The sequence below is a fragment of the Lolium rigidum genome, chromosome 6, assembly GCF_022539505.1.
Source record: "Lolium rigidum isolate FL_2022 chromosome 6, APGP_CSIRO_Lrig_0.1, whole genome shotgun sequence".
NCBI classification, from domain to species: domain Eukaryota; kingdom Viridiplantae; phylum Streptophyta; class Magnoliopsida; order Poales; family Poaceae; genus Lolium; species Lolium rigidum.
The window spans coordinates 293,473,064-293,493,008 of NC_061513.1; the positions used below are offsets into that span (position 1 = coordinate 293,473,064).

General features: G+C 43.9%; 2 protein-coding genes across 2 annotated transcripts; one reads left to right on the plus strand and one right to left on the minus strand.

Moving 5' to 3' along the window:
* Positions 1 to 645: 645 nt before the first annotated feature.
* On the plus strand, positions 646 to 2,711 carry LOC124664384. The gene is made up of 4 exons (XM_047201918.1): positions 646 to 716; positions 1,278 to 1,344; positions 1,442 to 1,514; positions 2,011 to 2,711. The coding sequence occupies exons 2-4, from the start codon at positions 1,291 to 1,293 to the stop codon at positions 2,709 to 2,711; spliced, it is 828 nt and encodes a 275-aa protein (XP_047057874.1). The 5' UTR covers positions 646 to 716; positions 1,278 to 1,290.
* A 6,155-nt stretch (positions 2,712 to 8,866) lies between these two features.
* On the minus strand, positions 8,867 to 10,162 carry LOC124660449. Its single transcript, XM_047198263.1, has 2 exons — positions 10,032 to 10,162; positions 8,867 to 9,005 (listed from the first exon to the last, which is right to left on the minus strand). The coding sequence occupies exons 1-2, from the start codon at positions 10,160 to 10,162 to the stop codon at positions 8,867 to 8,869; spliced, it is 270 nt and encodes an 89-aa protein (XP_047054219.1).
* Positions 10,163 to 19,945: the final 9,783 nt, after the last annotated feature.

The following is a 19,945-nucleotide window of genomic DNA, read 5'->3' on the forward strand; positions in this document are numbered from 1 at the left end:
AATGAAAACTAAATTTAAATCTATTTTGAGGTATGTTACTAATATATATACATATTGTTTTATTCAAAATAAAAATCTTAGTATAGTATTGTGATACTATCTTACAGTTTTATGTTACAGTACTGCTGAAAAAAAAAGATACCACAACGATCCCAATATAAAAACCTTGATGATGGGGACATTAAGTGAAAAATAAACACCGACAATGGGAGAAACAAAAATGACCGTCAGCCGGATTTATCCATCCCACCAGAAGTCAAGAACCCATGATACCCATCGCCCGCTCCCACCACTGAAGAGCTTGAGATCGTCCTCGTTGTATACTTCCTCCTCTGCCTGATCATCGATCGCCATTCCTCTGAGAAGAGCAAAGCCGCCTCCCTGCGCTGGCGGCCTCCAAGACGATCGCGAAGGTTTCTTCATCTCTAAGCAAGCCGGCTGCTCTTCACGCTCTTCCTGGAGCTCACCGTCGAGCACGCATCGCCGGTCAGTGATCTTCAACGGCTTCAGGGATCTTCAGCTCGGTTATCTGCTGAGGGCGCTCTTCCCCGTGCAGCTGTTTTCAGAGAGCCTTGAGTAATTCGGAGAACCAGTCTTATACCCAAAAAAAAACTCTGTTTAACTCTGTTTATTTCCTTCTTTTGCGAGGAAGAAAGCCTCCGCTGAGATCTGTTTTGCTGTTTTCTTCAGCGAGCAGTCCTCCCGGGGAGTTGGTGGTGAGCCGATCTGCTTTTGCATAATTATATTTTATTGCAGGTGTACCCATATGTTAATAATTTTGACTTCTGTTGTTCTTGTCGTCGTGTAGTTTTTGCAAATCTTAGTCCTTAGCTTGCTATGAATGGATCCTGGGTAACAACAAGAAATTCACAATGGAGGCTACGTTTCTGCTGTTATAGATCAGATCATTAGCTGTAAATCTGCTACCAGTTTCTAATTGGGTATTCCACTAGCACAACATTCATATCTAATATATCCACAATCTAGAAATAACAATAGACTCGCGGTTAACACTTACTCGGCAATGTTACATCCGAAAAAAAAGGAGATTGCTTTTGCTTCTATCTGTGAAATTAGCAACGGATGTACGTCACGGTTATGATTATCAGCAGCAAAGTATGCAATTAGTTTACAAGATGCGGGGTGTTATTTGTTTTCGCAAATGAGGTATATGTCTCTTGTATCCACACTCATGTCATATACCTCATCCCACCCCAGTGTATAAAAGCCTGACTCTTATTCTTGTTCCCTTTGATCAAAGCTTCCTACTTGCGCAGAAAAACTCTCACGATGGCCTCCTCCGTGTTCAACTCACGGGCGAACAATTTTCCTGGGCTGTCGGCGGTGAGCTCGCGATCCTGCCTGATGTTCAGACAACCCGTCTCACCAACAACAACAAAAACATCTGTCTTACTCTGTTTTTTTCTTTGCGAGGGAAAAGGAAGCCTCACCTTTTTTTGGCGAGCACTCCTCCCCGGCGATCTCTCTGGCAGATTTCTCCGGCAGATTTGATGGTGAGTTGTTTGCCCGTGCATTCTCATATTTTATTTATTTATAGTACTGATATGTTTATTAATTTTGACCTCGGTTGTTCTAGTCGTCCTGTATTTTGAGCACACTGAGTGTGTAGCTTGCTGTGACTGAATCCTGAATAACAACGAGAAATTGGGAATGCATGTTATGTTTCGGCTATTATAGATCAGATTATTAGCTGTACTGCCACCTGTTTCTAAATAAACAATCTACTAGACCACTAGCACAATATGCAATAGTCAACACCTACACGTATACCCCAGAAAATATAGCCTGGTTCTGCTTCAGTCTCTGTATATCTGCAATATGTAGAAATTACCAACGGATCTATGTTCTGGTTTACATTATTAGCAGAAAATATTCAACTGGTTCATTGTGGTGCCTCTTGCTTTACATTTCAATTATTTCAGTTTTGTTGGCACGCTTTTCTTTCGCTTTCTGGCTTTTTTATGCGTTCTAAAGTTCTCATCTATTCAGGAGACATGTATTCCCAATTACTGAGTACGAGTTTGCCATTGTCTGAATATGTGAAGCTGATTACCAAAACAACGAATGTATCACCTCCAGGATATCCAAATCATAGGCGCCTTGTTCTGACTGATGATATCAAACGGCTGATGAGGCGTGTGCTAGCATTAATGCCAGACCCTGAAACTAATAACATATGCTTCTTCAAGTTGAAGGCTAACAATGTTTTCGTTGACCTGCTGTCTGGAAAACCTTTTCTCCATGCTGCATCCTGGACAGCAAATTATGACGGCAATCTTGCGAAGAAGAACTATGCAAGCGTTGGGGAAATGTTCAGACAGACAATCTTCAGTGGAGCAGTGGTATCTTTGCCTGCTGATTTCCAACAACTCCTTAGCCTGATGAAAACCAATGGAGACACAGCTTCCTATGCTATTCAGCATCATTGCTCCCTCATTTGGCGCGTCGTCAAGAAAGAGCTTTTTACTCGTATATATGATTTTTCAAACGATATTCTCCAGAAGTGGAACTATACGTTGTATACAGAAGTTATGAATAGTTTGCACTTCCCTGCAAACTGGGACACACTCATTCAGCAAAACCCATACCTGAATATGTTCTACAGAGGAAGTACCTATTACCCCGATGCTGCAAAGGACGTCCTGCGATTTAAGAGGAACGCCTACACCCATTGTTTGCAGTATGCATGAGACATGGCAACAATGCAGAAAATATATGACCAAGCAGATATGGGAGAGATGCTAGAGACCGCACTGTCCCTTGTCCTTCATAGTTTCCAGCTTGAGCTGGATAAACGTGGACTTCTAAGGCACATAAGGCTCGAGTCTTTATTTCTTTAGCTAATTCAACAGGTAAGTTGTTTAGTTTTATATTCAGTAAGATTTAACATTTCCAATTGAATATTTTCTAATTGATATGCATACATGATGCAGACCATAAATCCGTGAGCTGTTTCCTGTTGAGGGCTGGCGCTTGGATAGAAGTTACCTGTTGAATTTGGCTATGGTTGTGTGTTTCTGTATGGTGAACTCCTTGTTTCCAGTCTTTGTGTTGATAGGTTTTTGTCCCGTAGAAGATGTTTCGATGCCGATTCATTTGTCAGCGGGTTTCCTATCAGTGCTAGGGCGCTCTTTCTTTCTCGTTTCCTTTGTTTACTTTCCGCTTTGACATTTGAATAATGTATATTTCCGTTGTGAAAGTAATGGAAAGTGGAGTGGCCCGATTCAAAAAAATGAGCCAATCTTTAAATTCCCACAACTGCAGCCATCATGTAGGCATCACACATTCACACAGGTGATCTGGAAGTCAATATCACAATTTCACCATCTGTATTCGATGATTCAGAGAATGAGACTGCTTCTGCTTAATATTTGTTTGTATTTTTTTCGATAAAGGAGCATAGCCCCAGCATCTGCATCAATAGATGCACATGGCTTGCTTTATTAATCATAGTATCAAATCCGTAAGAATCCATCCTCCCTTATTACAATTATGGAAAATCTAAGGTCGATACGTGAATCAACCAAAAGAAAATACGGCTAACAGAAAAACTATGCATTTGCTATTCTATTAAGATGCCGCCACCCAGTAGCCTGGAAATAGAAGTCCTGAGCAACCACTAGCATCCAGTTGCATCCAATAGATATATCCTCCCGCTGCTCCGACGGAAGAAGGAAAATCCATTGTTGAATTGTATGAGCAGCTCGCCGGATAACCTACAAAAAATTAGTTACACTTTATTTGTTAAAAATAATATCATTTCTAATTCTCCAAATAGCCCAACAAATAACCGAAACACCAATCCAAATCTTCTCTTTATTACTTTTCCCACACCGTTCAGCCATCTACCAAGCATATTAAATAAATAGTATATGGATGCTAGTGCCCTTCCGAGGTTGCTCCCACTGCTTATTGTGCTAGCTGCTTAAACCATTTTTGCGGAGTACGTATTTATTACTTCTCCCGTTCGAAAATAACCACCGCAGATTTGTCGTAGATTCATTCAAATCTACATCGTTAAACTTGCAGAGTAGTGAGCCCACCTTTGCAACATAAGAGGGCGGCATGTGCTTCGCACAACGAAGACACGAGCATGTTTTCCACCTTTAATGGTTGGCCTCAATTGGAGTCTTAGCGAGGAATATTGATGTTTTCCCTTTCCTTGACTGCCGCATCCCCATACAATTTCTTCTTGTCCTTCCACCAACTAGGCCACCATACCTGTTGATCGTCCCCCTTCCTTGACCTTGTATATGTCCTTGTCACTTTCTCAGCATGATCTGTCACGAAATTGCCTGAGAGAAAAGTTAACATAAATCTGACTCATCAGTTGTTCGTACCTGCATGTTTTAACCCAAGATATAAAGAAAGAGAAGGTTGTTCGTACTAGAAAGTCACGACCTCGTGGACTCCGAATCTCTCGAAAAGAAAGATCTCGCATGAGATATATGTGAACCATACACGTTGTGTGACCGCGAGAAAGATAAAATCCTAACAATATTTCTTGCCATGCCAAGTAGACCTATGTGCTGAATATGAGCTTAATATCATAGACTATGCCGACCATATGTCCATGAACTTGGTCATTTTGCCTGAAACCTATGAATCTTCATACATGATAGTCCATTGTGAAGAATTTCTTTAAGGATTTCTGGATTTGTAATAATACAAGTTCGGTATTTTTACTTGCATCTAGTACACATATAAGGACTCTCTATTCGGAAGGATGTTTTAAAATTTTCTTCGTTTTCTTTGATTTGTTTTCAAAACAGGGTGAAATGGTCGATATTGCTATTCATAACAAGGCATTGAATGTTTCAAAAATATTAGTGGTTATTTGATATAATGACTACTAGTGTAAATTGTTTTACAAAATTTTCAGGAGAAAAGTATCATCCACTTGCAGTTCAAATTTGAATTACTTTCGAAAATTCGACATAAGGTCATTTAAATGGGGCAAAAGTAGATTGATAGCTTGAAAATTCATAATAAATTGGCATTCTCCTTCCAATATGGCTAAGTTTGTGTGAAAATTGATTGATGTAATTTTGCATCATATTCTCTATGCTTCACCAAAAACCAAAATTTTGTTCCTTCGAAGATGGATCTTTTTTTGTTTGCAAAAGTCGGCAGCTCACTTTGATAGTTTCATTTTCCATGGCAATTTACACCTCCATGCAAAACATGGGACTCATTACCATGAAAATTATTTTTTGGTGCATCGCTTACAATGTTTATTCTAAGACCGTGTTTATTGTCTCCTACACCGCACACCATTTTTTCGTGTGTGATTTCCTCATATATTACATACCATTATTCTTTTGGCAAAAACCGTGTGCCACGGAGAAAACCTTTTAGCATTTAAAAAATGGAAAAAACATTTTTCTACTTCGACACTATAGGTTTTTTTTTTGAACATTTCTTCGACACTATAGGTTAGTATGGTACAAGATACCTTGGTGCAAAAAGTAGGAAGTTTTGCCAAAAAGGACCACTTGCTCCAATGAATTACCAAAAAGGACCACCTCTGAAAATAATTGACAAAAAGGACCACCTGCAGCGTGGCGGCACGCCGGCCAGCCGACACGTGGCACGTGCCGCCACGGACGGAGGCGGCAGGAGGGTGCCGCCAGAGCCACAGGCGGCAGGCTGCAGTAGACGGCGCAAGTTCCGCCACGTCAGCGTGCCTCCACATGGTGTCGCGGCATGGCCCACCACCACGCCGTTTCCCGCGCCGGTCTCGCGAGGTGCTCCGCCACGTCAGCCTGCCTCCACACGATGTGGCGGCATGGCCCACCACCGCGGCCGCCACGTCAGCATGCCTCCACACGGTGTGGCGGCATGTCCCACCACTGTGCCGTTTCCCGCGCTGGCGTAACATGCTGCCACCCATGCCGGCGGCAGGTCCTTCCACCACGGCACACGGCGGCATGTCGCCACGTGTCGCTTGGGGTCCTGCCGCCACGTATAGGGTGGTCTTTTTTGGCAATTCCGTTCACAGGTGGTCTTTTCTGGCAATTCAGTGGGGAAAGTGGTCCTTTTTGGCAAAACTTCCAAAAAGTAGACCTATTATGATTAAAAATAATACTCACAACCAAATTTAGATAAATCTAAGACAACTTTCATGGAAGGAAGGGAGTACTTCTTGGTGGATCTCACACAATTTTTATTCTGAAACCATTTGTGATTGTCTCCTACATTCCACACCTTTTTTAAAAAAATAATCCGTGTGTGATGCATCATGCATGATTTTTCCTGAAGGTACACGGCTCTCTGATATCGCAACCCAAAAAATGCAAAGGGTATGCGACTCCTAACATTCTATAAGGTTTAGCCCTTTCCATATGCGAACAGGGACCTTAAAAGGGCTGATATGTAGCACTTTTAAGGTCCTTGTAGTGCTACCAGAAAACTAATCTACAAGGACGTAGTCATGCTAGTTGAACCGCGGTGATTCCAGCTGAAAATCCAATAATCTCTGGAAAATTTGCAGAATTCTTCAGGAAAAAAAGAAATTAGTGAGGTTTTACGTTTGAGCAGAGTAGTAGACTAGTACAACAGCCAGTTTCTTCTTTTCTCATGCAGTCGCTTGGCAACTCACCCTCTTCCTGTCCTCTCTCGGTCAAATAGCTAGCTGTTTTTTCTCAAAGAATTCAAACAAAAACCTTTCATGAACAAGTCATGCACGTCACTTCCGCTGTCACAAATAGTTTAAACAAGATAGAAAACATTATCTGATTCAACTGATGTTTCACCATCACGAAACGGCCTGGATGTGTTGAAACTTCAAAGCGGTTAGGAAAAAAAATGTGTTCAGTTGACTTGTTCATCCCGAACAGGGAATTAGGGGCTGAGGGTTCTTTTTTCATACGATGGTACAAAGATTTTATTCATTCAATGATAAGTACAGGTCAAAGGCGTACATAAAGCCTTTCAGATCTAGATGTTCAGATGTCCTTTGATTTGAGCAAGGTAATCTGCATCTCATGGGTGTCTTATTTATGTTTTTTGCGGGGAGGACTGGCATGTGTGTCCATGTATGAACAGCGGTACAACGCATTATGGGAACATCAACACTACGATCTCCCATTGCTGAAAATGTGAAGCGTTGTGTAAAATTAACATCTTGATATCGACTTAGCTGCTTCACTGAATCATTGTGGTGTCACTTTGGCTCCAGATAGATTGTTGTATTTGATCCTGACCTTCCAGCATACGCCGTCGACTACCTAATTGCGTGGTCCATACGACGGAACACACACTCGTGCAGTCTGTGGCTCTGACGAAACTGATAAAACCAAACAGGTGACAGCAGCTAGCTGAAGAAGTGAAGAGCTAAACTGGACCTATATACAGCACAACAAGGTTATTCAGCACAACAAGCTAACTGAGATTTTCGGAAGAAGTTTTTCCTGTTCCGAGAGGTGCCAAAGGCCTTTTATGTGTTGGTTTGGAGGTTTTAATGCATTTTGGAAGTGTTAAGTTTTAACCCAAGCAGACAAGGAGGTTCAGCTCACCTTGGGAGACAGAGTAAACACTAAGCAGAACACCAAATAACCTGATGGCACTAAGCAGGGCAGTAAACAATGAAGAAAAGCTGTGAAGAGTAAGCTCTAAGTAGGGCATTTTGGTAGTTATCTTCCGGTTTGGTGTTCAGGTGAGTGTTGGGGCACTAGCTGACTTTTTATGTTGTCTCTTTCGTTTGTGCAGTTGCTGAACTGCTTGTAAGACTCTTTATTTGTGTTCGGTGACTTGTTTGTATCTGGCCGTTGAGGCTTTATTAATTAAAGCCGGGCTATGTCTAATTAAGTATCAATTGAGATATTAGAGTACAACACATGTACAAGTCTGCAGGAACAAATATTAGTGCAGACCTGGATCACCAAATGAGTGTCCCTTCAGGAAAGGCCTCCAAGCACATGTTCAGAAAGCAAAACAGAATGTAATATTCATCGTCGAAATAGCCAAATCACTGTCACTACAGGGAAGACGTCGTAGCACAACTTCACAAAGCTATAGGTAATACAAGATGATTAATGTATAGGTAATACATCGTCGAAATAACCAAATCAGTGTCACTACAGGGAATGTAACATTTAGATTTGAGTATATACCTGAATATGGAGCAGTAACTCCAGAGGACCAGCAGCAAAGAACGGCAAACACTGATTAACTGGAGAAGGAGCCAACAAAATCTTCAAATATATCTTGAGTTCCGACAACTGGAGGGGGTGAGAGGCAATTGGAAGAGGCCGGGCTATTAAACTCACCTGCTAGGGGGTTTCTTTTCTCAGGCTTGAAGCAAGAATGAGCTGGTGGTTCAGCTCGAATATAATCGTAGGTGGTGGCTGGGCTTTCTTCCTGCTAGCTGGGAGAAGAGAAAAGAGGTAAGGATGATGATATATACGCTCTGTCTTTGTTCTTTGGACACGGGACCAACTAAAGATTCGTTCCATCCAACTATTTGCAGCAATATCAAAAGAACTCAAGGAGAACTTCCTTTTGATTTATTGATTTGATTGAACCTGATGCCTTGCCTGAGCCAGTACCGAGCAAGCGCAAAGCACTTTCTGGAACTGGATGCCCAAACTACATTAGTTCATCGGTTTTCACAGCAACCATTCACCGAAACCAGTACCAGCAGACGTGACACGACAAACGTCAGCCAAGGGCACAGAGCAGTACCATAGATTTATGATTCGCGAGAAAATATGTATGGCACGATCTGCTCGTACCACAATTGCCAGTACAGATCCCCTAAAAGGGAGTCACGATTGTACAGTTATACAAACGGCTATCGCAGTTAATCTAAGGTTGTGAACCAAATTAAGAGACATTGCACAAGCTAGTCGTCGTCCTTGATCCTCTTGAGCAGCCTGGCAGCCCACCTGCGCAGCCTTCTCTTCAGCGTGAAGCCCACTGCAACCCCGACCACGAAGCTGATGGCACCGACCTTTGTGCAAGTGGACAGAGACACAACCCGGCTGCAACACAGGAGATTTACCAAATGTATATCAGTTACAGAGAGCTATAATAAGCATGAGCTCTGCTGCTGTAGGTTTACATGGACACTAGCTTACAATTGCAGTTTAAATCTAGAAAACAAAACTCGAAAGTTGATGGAAAGGTGGAAAACAAAGCAGGACTCTACTAATTAACATGGATGGACGAGTCTATCTGGCAGACATCAACAACTAATTTGTTCAGGAGATGTAGACCACCCTCCACAATGCCCCTGCTACTTCCCCAGCTTTCGACCGGATGTTTGAACTTGTGATTAGATTCTTCACAATGCTTCAAACTAGGGAATTTTGAAGAAAAAAAATCATGCTAATCCAAATCAATAATTTCAAACAAACCTCATAAAACCAAACTTTCACCTAGGGATATCGAGCAACTTTCAATCAACAAGGATCCCCACAACAAGTTTCTGCTGTGATTTAAAATCAATCAGCCAGTCAACATATTTTGGGTGTGGTTTGTCGTAGGTTGAGGGTGCCAATCCACCATCCTTGTCGAAGCAGGACTTATGTAGAAGCAGGGTGCTCGAGGATGAGTATCGGCACGAGGGGTGGGGGCATAGTGGGAGTGGTAGTGATTGTAAAACTGGGATAGAGAACTTTTTTGCAGGAATCATATAGGAGCGAGGGCATCGTGATCTAGTGTGAGTCCGGAACTGCAATCACCTAATGTCTCATTGCTACTGAGAACTAAATGTCAAATATCTCATGTTCAGAAGTTCTGCCGGTTCAGTATACAGAGTATATTTCTCAGTCCAAATCTTGTTACCAGGTTTACGGCTGAGCATGGATTAAGTTACAGAAAACTGTATAGCATCATGCGGATTAAGTTACACACCCAAAGATCCTCGACATTTTCTTGGTCGTGCCTAATCTTCATTACCGCTAGATTGCAGAGCATAAACATCTGAGTCGACCCCCCAAATTGGCCAAAGCGAATAAATCGACAGAGAGAGAACCGATGGAATCAGAGGAGGAGTTGGAGCATACCCCGCGGCCTTGGACACGAGGACCTGGTCGGGGAAGGCGGCGAAGCCGGAGCGCGAGGAGGAGGAGGAGGAGTTGGCGGCGTCCTGCGCCGCCGCCTGCAGCCACCCCACCGCCGGCGAAGCCGTAGGCATCTCCGCGGATCCTGCGTGCTCTCTCCGCTCTAGAGCCTCGCCGGGGTTGAAGCTTTCGGGTTTAGCGGAGAGTAGATGGATTTTTTTCTTCTGTATTTTTTGAGATGATATGGTTAATAAGATTTGGGATTTCTTGGTGGAGGAGAAGAAGGGAGGGAAGGGAGATGGGCCGGGCCTGCTACCTGGCTCTGGGATTTGCACAGTCCGTATCGAACTTCTCTGTGTTAAACATCCTCATCGATTCTAATTTGGAATCCTCTGAAACCCAGCACAGACCTAGATGCTCATACAAACGTATATACACTTTACTTCTATAAACGCAAGCACAACCAACCTCTTTAGGCACAACCAAGACTACTGAGTCTAAAAAACTGATCCGACGAGTCTTAAGATTGATGAAGTCACTACTACCACCTCATTATTGACGGGCGGAATCCTCTAAGCTTAAATCCTCTGAGAAGAAAGAAACATCGGAGGCTCTTGGATGGGGATAACTTTTTCAAATGGTGGATGCAGCGCCATTGGATGGCTACTCCAAGGTTACAAAAGAGTTCACATTTTTCAGACATAGGCATGCTTCCCAAAATATGCATTTAATGCTTGGTCAAATGCATATAAATTATAAACATATTTTAAAACTGAATGAAATTCAGAAACTCAATTTGGCTCTTGGGTGCGTATGCTCCCTCTACCAAGAAAATATATTTCAAAGTTCCAAAAAAATTTGACAAAAAAATCTAAATGTTCATCTCCACAATATATGCGCGTTCGTTAAGTTTCGAGAAAAACCGATATTTTGTATGGTCTATATAAAAAAAAAGAGAAAATTTAAGTTGCGAAAAGCATTATTCGTAGCATAAAAATTTGTCTTTTTTACACAAGCCACAAGATAAGTTGAATTTTCATGAAACAACTTTGTGGTCGTGTAGCATGTGAAGATATACATGCAAATTTTATATTTCAAATTCTTTAATGTTTCAAAATGTACTTAAAATGCATTTTAAAATAAAGGGATCATATGATCCCAGGAGCCAAAACACCACTCCCAAACAATGAAATTCATATATGTTGGTTTACCCATTGAATATCTAAGATTATACTCTCTTATTTTCAACATATAATGCTTAGTAAATTCGGTCACAAGTCAACCTTTTGAAGTTTTACCAAGTTGATCAAAAAATATCAAATATTAAAATACCATACAAATATAACATGGAAACATATTGAAATATATACTCATTTTACATGGTATTGTAATGACTTTTTTTCTAACATTGGTCAATGGCACGATGCCACGCGGAACCGATATGTTGTATGCAGTTGAGTTTGTTTTTCTTAAGACTCCTTTGCCTCCTCATAAATCCCTTACATTTTAAAATTCTCCTAGGAAATTCTCTTCCATAGATAGATCAATACATCCATATTTTGATATTTTTTCATGGGGATATTTGTCCATCATGTCTGTCACCAGGGAAGAGGGTCCATAATCAAGTACAAAGATACCAAAGGTTTGGCCTTATTATTTTTCACAAAGTTTTTATACTATCAGAAAAAAACATGTTTTGTCCACACGATACCGATGATGTGATGATGCATCAAGAATGGTACTCTCTCATGGTTTTGTGCAAATGATGGTTGACGAAGGGTTAATATCGTCAATGTCTATGATGATGGATTTGGGTTTCTAGGAAGGAGGACACTGGCGAGTAAACAAATCGGTTAGCCAAACTTAGCTGACGTATCTTATTATCAAGGGTGAATCGCAGAAATCGTATGATGTAGAACTAGGGTTACAGGGTGTCTCTCTGGTGCCATCTCTCTCCTTATATACGAGGCAGTGTCTCAGAGTCCACCTCGAGATCGAGTTACAGTATAAGTCGGTTTACCCGATATGGGCTTTGCTTTCATAACGTGATGTTTTCAGATCCTTCTGGATTTCTTCGTGGGCTTTCCTCTATTCGCTCATGTGATTTATACCATGGATAGCATTATTTAGGACCCAATATGGCATATCCATGTTAGTAGCCCCCCCCCCCCCCCCACAGACTCTACTCGAGTCGCGGACGCGGGTCGAGTCTCAAAACCATCGACTACTTCCTTCTTCGACTTCTTGCTTCTTTGAATTCTTATTCCTTTGACTTCTTGCTTCTTCGACTTCTTATTTCTTTGATTACAAAGCAATATCTAATTACTTTATACATAAATAAACATTTTAACCGTAGGGATATTGGTAAACCAGCTGCGTCCCCGGACACGAATTCGGAAACCTGGCTTAACTCAGCTCGGGCCGCGGAGTACTTATCTATTGCTGAGTTCCAACATAAGAGTTTTACCTAACGCGTCCGTTAGGATTTTTCATCACATCGACGATTGATGTGGATATTTCTAGAAGAGCGTAGTGACGGTGCTAAGCCTCACATGACATGATCCCAATGGTCTTACCTTCATGCTGCTCGCGACGACACGGCCCATCTTTTGTATTTATTTATCGGATGCCAAGTTTGGCTGTTAGATTACCCAAATTTATTGGGTTGATCTTCTTTTAAGCACACTTGAACATGTATTCGAATCACTTCTAAGCCCAGGAGCCAGGAGGAAGACGCCAGAGAGGCCAACAAGGTCTTCTGGCGGGACTACGATGGAGAGGGTCGGGAGGCCACCGCCGAGTCCGGCGATGAGGATGAGGGCCTGGACGCCGCCGCCGAGACCGGCGATGAGGGAGAGGGCCGGCGGGCCGCCGCCGAGACCGGCGATGAGGAAGAGTCCTGGGACAACGCCGCCGAGACCGATGAAGAGACCACCGACCGCATGGAAGGTGATAGCAGCGGCAACCCTGAGGAGGCTAAGAAGAAGAGGAAGGCGAGGAGGCCAAGGAGTGATCGGAAGCCGCAAGCGCTCGCCAACATCACCGATGCTTTCATGGTAGTCTCCAAGAGTGGCCTACCATTGGAGCCTCCGAAGGTTGCCAAAGGGTACAACACGCAACTAGGGTGCATCAATTGTGAAACCGTGTCGATCAACACTCATGTCATCAGAAGCGAGGCCAACGCGGCTTTGGCCGATACCCTCATCCAGAAGCTTCACCAACGATACACGTTCCCGGAGCCGTTAAATAAAAAGGTGGACTCTTTAGCTCTCCCGAAGATGAACACTGCCTTGAGCAGCTGGAGATTCCGGCTGAAGAAAAAGATCGAGGCTGGTGAAAGCTGGGAGAAGATAAGTAGCAAAGAGTCGTCGCTCTCCAAAGAAGACATTGATGCATTCAAGTTGTCCTTAGACACTGATAATACTAAAAAAATGGACAAACTGGGGGAGGAAGATGCGGGAATTGAACATAGGGGTCCACCATTGCGGAAGCGGTGGTTACCGAAGAAAACAACCCATTTGGGACAAGGAGGACCAAGAGATTGCACGTCTGGGGAAAGAAAACCCCTGGTTAAGAATCGTGGATTTACAGACTAGGCAATTTGTCCGGTCCCCTTGCTACTTAGACTGGAAGATGGGGAAATTTATTACGGATAACCCCGCCGTTAAGGACTTCGAGAAATACCTTATAAGGATAGTCTATATTATTGTGTTCATCTTATTAGGCAATGAAGCCAAATGGGCTAACCTTAAGTTCCTTTGTTTGAAGGATGATGAGTTGAAGGCTGCCCCGTCGTCCCAGGGGTCGACGGAACAAATACAAGAATCGGGACCTAGAGATGCTGCCGACGTCAGCTGGCCATGTGTCAGGATTTGGCACAAGTATGAAGGTATCCGAGTACTATGGATCGGATGCCAAGACGAGAAAGGAGAGGAAGACGTCGGCTAAGGATAAAGCCGACGTTCAGGAGCTGAAGAAGAAGGTGGGATCACTAGAGAAGATGGTGGCCGAAAAGATAGTGGAGAACACCGAGCTGATGAGTAAGTTAGTGGAAGAGAGGCTCCGGTAGATCATCCCCCTGGGTTGATGGAGGGGTTAGCTGCTTCGAATGTGGCAGGTCAAAAGGGGCCGATACATGTGCCCAGCGTCAGCGGCAACAACTCAAGCTTCCAGGTGTCGCCGGAACTAGTGACCCCGCCGCTCTAGCTGGTCGCATCGACGCCCCCAACCGCGGAAGCTGATAGGGTGGTGGTGCTTGATAATGCACCCGAGAATGATCAGCGGCCCGACGCCGGCACCGACGCCCTTGTATTGACATTAGCCGAGATCGACGCCATCAAGAAGGTAACTCATTGTTTAGTCCTCCGCGTCATCTTCTTTAACTATATATGCCTTTCGTGAATGCCATCTCATGATGCCCAACGTGCCCCTGACTCAGGACGAACCCTGCATACTCCTGCATACAGTAGAGCCCGGCGGCCGCTTGATGGAAGTTGCTAGCGGCACTGCCATGGTCAGCCGCGATATGCACCACGCTAAAATTGCGGAAGACCGGATGAAGGTCAAGTTGGCTATGGTAGTGCCGGAGTACCGCGACATCAAACCCCCCCCCCCCCCCCACTCATCAACCTCTGGGCGCAAACAAGGATGAAATTATGATCCTTGGGGATTGCACCTCATGGAATATGACATGGCCGAAGAACCAGATGGCGGCATTAAGGAGGTCTTCTATGTCCTCCATCACCTTAAAGGATTTGTCGCGGATGCAGAGATGATGAGTCTGCCTCCTAGTATGTGAGACCCCATTAAAATGGCAGGGGAGATCAACGATGCTGATCTTAGAGAAGACTTCCATCGCATCCAAGTAAAGCTATCTGAAATTATCAAAGAAGATGTATGCAACAGAGGGGGGCTCTTACACCAACTTAGAGGGTTATGCAAGAGGGATATCGAAGGACGCCTACATAGGCAGGGTGATCGGAGGAAGTGGACGAAGAAGGGCATGTACAAGCCGTTCCCGGAGCCGCTGAAGAAGACGTCTCATTGATCGAGGCCGGTGTGCCTACCATTACTTTGAATCGATGGACCATGTGTAGTGTGTTGTAAACTATACTTGCTTACTTTGCTCGAAACGGTCGTTGTTGTTGGACTTCAATTACTATGTTGCGTTGTCGTTGAACTTGATTATTTATGTGATACTGATGCTATATATCTTTTAGGTTTATTATTATTTCCTTGCTTTAATTCTTGTGAATATGTATGTATGTGAACCCTCTAATTCTTTCCATTGCGTTATATACTAATATGCCTTGTGTCCATAGAGATAACGTACTATATCGTGTTTGAGGGGCGGGTTCCAGGAGTCTACGAATAGTGGGAGGACTGCAAGAAACAGGGGCACAAATTCAGCAGCAACTGCTACAAAAGATACGCGACTAGACACGAGGCGGTTGCCAAGTGGAGGAAGCACCAGTCGAACAAGAGCAAGATGAAGACCTTCGTTATGCTCTCGCTCTTGCTAACCATCGTCGCGGCGGTACTCTATTTCATCCTAGTGTAGGTGGCGGCCGGTGTCACTTCATTTGTATCTCGGGATGATTAACTTAATTTGTATGGATTATAAGTTGTATGGAGCTATATGTATAACTCGATCGGGCTCTAAGTAATATGATAATAATGTATAATATTGTTATATTATATCTGTCTATACTACATCTGTCTATATCATATCTGCATATAACCTATATAAAATCTGTATGTCTACACCAAGCAATACAAAATCAAGTATACCTGTACATTATTCTGTGGCGCACCAAAATGAAATTCAGTGGCACACCTATTTCTGTGGCGCACCTTGGCCTCATGCGTCACAGAACCTCTTATTTCTGTGGCGCACCGTCTCACCACAGAATGTATTAAGGGCATGTTTGGTTCTCAGCCACACTTTACCAAGCCAAAGTTCGACAATTTGGTATGTGTTTGGTTCTTGCCACACTCTAGACCTGCCACACTTCACTATCCATATGGTCCACTTGTCATATAGTGAATTTTTTGCCAACTTTTGCCACACTTTGTGGCTTCCAAAATCCTAGCCACACTTTTGTGGCTGTCACACTTGCCAAAATTAGGCTTGGCAAAGTGTGGCTAGGAACCAAACAGACCCTAATCTTGTGACGCATGGTGCGCCACAGAATCCTTATTTTTGTGGCGAAGATTCTGTGGCGCACCGCTCATGCGCCACAGAATATGATTTTTGGTGCGCCACTAATGAGCCTTTTCCTATTAGTGGTTTGGCTGCCACGTGGAGCCCACGTGTGGTTTCTGACGTGCCGCGAGGGGCCGGCAAAGGGGACAACACGAGATTGCCGGCCTTTTTTGGGGTGCGCTGGTATGAGCCCACCGGCCCCCAAAAAAACTACCAGGGCCGCTATGGGGCGTCCCGGTGGAGATGCTCTAACACCGCTACAACTGGAGGTGCTGTCAACGGGGCAGGCGACTTCCGCAGCTGAAGTCGCTTCTAGCAGGCTGTTTAACCGTTTACTTGTTTGAGCATCCGTAAGTGCGGGTTTTATGTTTTCAATTCGCTGTCCATCGCTTATGTAAGTAAGAGCAAGTTCAATAACATTTTTATAGTCTCTTAAAAAATTGTATATTGAATTGTTAAAAATTAGCTACTCTGTCCGATTCATATTAGTTCACTTAAGTTTCTCTAGATATAGATGTAACTACTCAACAAATACATCTGGCTGTTTGCTCATAGAGCTCTTTTTGCATGATTTGTGTCGGTTGGTTTCCTGCTGGAAGCCACGCCCTGCTATGTAAAACCCCATGTAAACCCCTCGTTACGATTCAATAAAAAATTCACTTCAGGTGGAGGGTTTTCCCTCCAACGTTGAGCTTTAAAAAAATATTTATGTTCAAACTATTGGTAAATATTAGTTTCAGTTTAGTACACCATACACAATTGACATCAACTTCACCATAAGGGAACTTGCATATGGCCAGATCCGGGGTGACCTGGCTGTGCATTGCGGCTGCTGGGCTGGCTGTGGCCTCCCTCGCCTCGCACGAGGTGGTAGGCTATGTCCGCCCTTGGCCTCTGCTACCTCCCATTGCCTCCAGGTGTCCCGCTGTCATGTGATATCGGCGAGTTCAACGCGCTTGGTCTTGTTCTATGCCTCGGTGTTTTAGGTGAGCCCCGAAATGGAGCACTTAAAGGAGGTGCTAGGTAAAGTTGAAGAAGATCTAGGAGCCCAAGATACCCGGTCTTTGCACGATATGCTTGCACATCACATTCAGGCAGCCCTTACGCTTGTGAACTATCTGTGTTGTATGGCTGCCATACCTATTTTACTCTTAGGAATGGTAAGAATTGGTGAGCATTTCTTTTTTGTTGTCCTATAGATAATTAGCGAGTCGGGCCTTCTTCAACCAGTGGTGCCGTGGCGATCACGAAGGGGAGAAGTGGATTCGGCCTTTATGCAGCAGCTGCAGCAGGGGAGGGGTCGTGCTGGCCAGGAGGGCGCCATGGCCGTGGAAAAAAAATTATGCTTTTTAAAACCTGAATGGATGTTTCTTCTCTGATCTGATCTAGGTAGACTTCCTGTGTTAAGTAGCTACTATATATGTTGGAATAGTCTAACTTGGTTAGTGCTTGGGTCAGTTTGGCTTCGGCGGCTGCTACCGCACCATTGCAATGTAACTTCCGTGGTTTGGCTCTGGTCTGATATGCACTCGTTTTTTCATGTTTTGTCATCAATTGTGTAGCTATCGATTATTATATCTTCACTTTGCGGAACTGACATTTTGAGGTGTGGCCAATACTTGCTTTTTCTTTGGATGGAACTGGGAGTTTAATGTTTGTTGAACTGAGGGAGGACCGGGAATAACCCATTTTTCTTTGGATGTAATCTTCATGTTTAGATCGATCTTTCTTCCGTGTTTCCATGGCAGCTAGGATCTGGATGTAAACACAGCCCAGGTTCCATGGGGAAGAAGGGGGAAGGGGGTCAGATCGGTAAAAAAGTGGCTTCTTTTTGCCAGCTACACCCTCCGCCATGGATCGACCTCAGTCTTTAGAGCATCTCCAACAGACGCTGTATCTAAAAAAGCGATTAATTTAGCACGTGAGAGTCGCAAATTAATGCTCCAAATGATGCTGCAACCGGTGCTGTAAAGTAGAGCGCGCTGCAAAAATGCTATCTCGTGCACTATATTTAGCGCACTGTACAAATCGCGCGCAGAAACAACTAGCCAGTTTTATAGCTCTAAAATTTAGAGCTTCTGCGCTGGAGGAGAATATGGCCTCACGTGCGAAACACGGATTGAGCGTGCTGCAAAGTGCTTTTACAGCGCCAAAATTTAGCGGATGCTGGACGCGTTTGGAGCGATTGTGGAGAGACACCAACGAATGGCGCCGGGGGAAGTATGAGGAGGCCGCCCGGGTGCGTTGGGAACGCGAGAGAGTTACACTCGGGCAAGAAGGGAAAGAACGTGGTTATTTTTCTCCTAGCAATCGTTACGGAAGGGCTCCTAAAGAATCGTGCTGGAATTTTTACGCCGTATGCATTGAGAGAGAGGGAATACTGAATTAATGGACCAGATTTGGCTAGAATCGGTGAGGGCAACAACAATATGGTACTATGTGAAGCTAATAATTTGGCAACAAACCAAACAAGTGAGAGGAGATTTGGTACGACCAATAGTACCATCAAGCCTAAATTTTCATTTTATTTTCAAAGAGGTACAACAACACATGCATGCGTCTAAATAATACATATAGGATTGGAGATGCCGCAGGAGGCGATTGTTTGGTAGCCATTAGAGACCTTGTCGGAGCGTTTCAGCCGGTCAAGGTACATGCATAAGCAGTCCTCCTGCTCTTTGAGAATCGAGCAGCACGATGCCGACGGCATGGTCCCATTGTCGATAGCTTTATCACAAGCCGAAGGCATCTTGGAACCACACTCGATCTCTACTGGTACCGCCATTGCGCCCGCCGCTGCCACCATCACTACTAACGCCACACATAATGCAACCGCTGCCATCCTAGCCATGATCTTGGTTGTATTTGATTTATCTCTAAGCACAATGTTCAACTTGATCTGTCAAGGAAGCAAAGCGTGTCACTTATATTTATAGGCAAGAGGGAGATCTTTACAATCGGCTACGATCTTAATTTTTTCCTTAATTTTCGGGTGTAAATGTCACCTCAATCGTCATTCACGCTAGAAATTGTGAAGCAGTTTTTACTACACTACCATTTTTAGCCCTAAGATTCTAGTGCAGTAAATCACACCGTATTGATCGATAATTATATATGAATGACGAGCTAGTACAATCCATGTTATGACAATTAGTCGGCTAGATATTATTAATTACAATGACGTGGCTGGATGCAAAGGTCCATTGTGACAGAAATTACTAAGCAACTATTGTACCTCGAGATTGTACTGTGACAAATTAGACTGCATTGATATGGATATGCCAGAAATTATGGAACAGTTGTCACCACCAGAGTTCTTACCCTAAGATTTTACTGGGAGAGCTACTCCGATCATGGTCCCAATATCCCTTCCCAAACGACTATTGGCCGAGGCCGTCAGAAAGAAATGGGCGTCCAGCCGCGGCCCCTAAACATGTGTTGGGTCTACCGTGGCCTCAAAACATTGTCGGCACCACGAGAGGAAACCTGATCCGAGGCGGCCTTGGGACGTTGGACAAAAAGCATTGACACGTCATAGAGACACCGGCAGGTAGCCCTGTCATAGGGAAAAGAGTTGGCCAGCCAAAATTAAAGATGCCGGTCAACTTTAACTAAAAATCTCGCTTGTTTCCATAGCATCATTAGGTGACGCATCACGTTGATGTTGCATCTCCCCTTGGCAGCATCGTACGGGAATCCCACACATAAACAT

Coding starts and splice junctions, on each gene's coding strand:
- LOC124664384 (XM_047201918.1), top strand. CDS start 1,291: ATGGCCTCCTCCGTGTTCAACTCACGGGCGAACAATTTTCCTGGGCTG. Junction 1,345..1,441: donor ATTTTCCTGGGCTGTCGGCG/GTGAGCTCGCGA, acceptor GCGAGGGAAAAG/GAAGCCTCACCTTTTTTTGG. Junction 1,515..2,010: donor TTTCTCCGGCAGATTTGATG/GTGAGTTGTTTG, acceptor TCATCTATTCAG/GAGACATGTATTCCCAATTA.
- LOC124660449 (XM_047198263.1), bottom strand. CDS start 10,162: ATGCCTACGGCTTCGCCGGCGGTGGGGTGGCTGCAGGCGGCGGCGCAG. Junction 9,006..10,031: donor CTCGTGTCCAAGGCCGCGGG/GTATGCTCCAAC, acceptor CCTGTGTTGCAG/CCGGGTTGTGTCTCTGTCCA.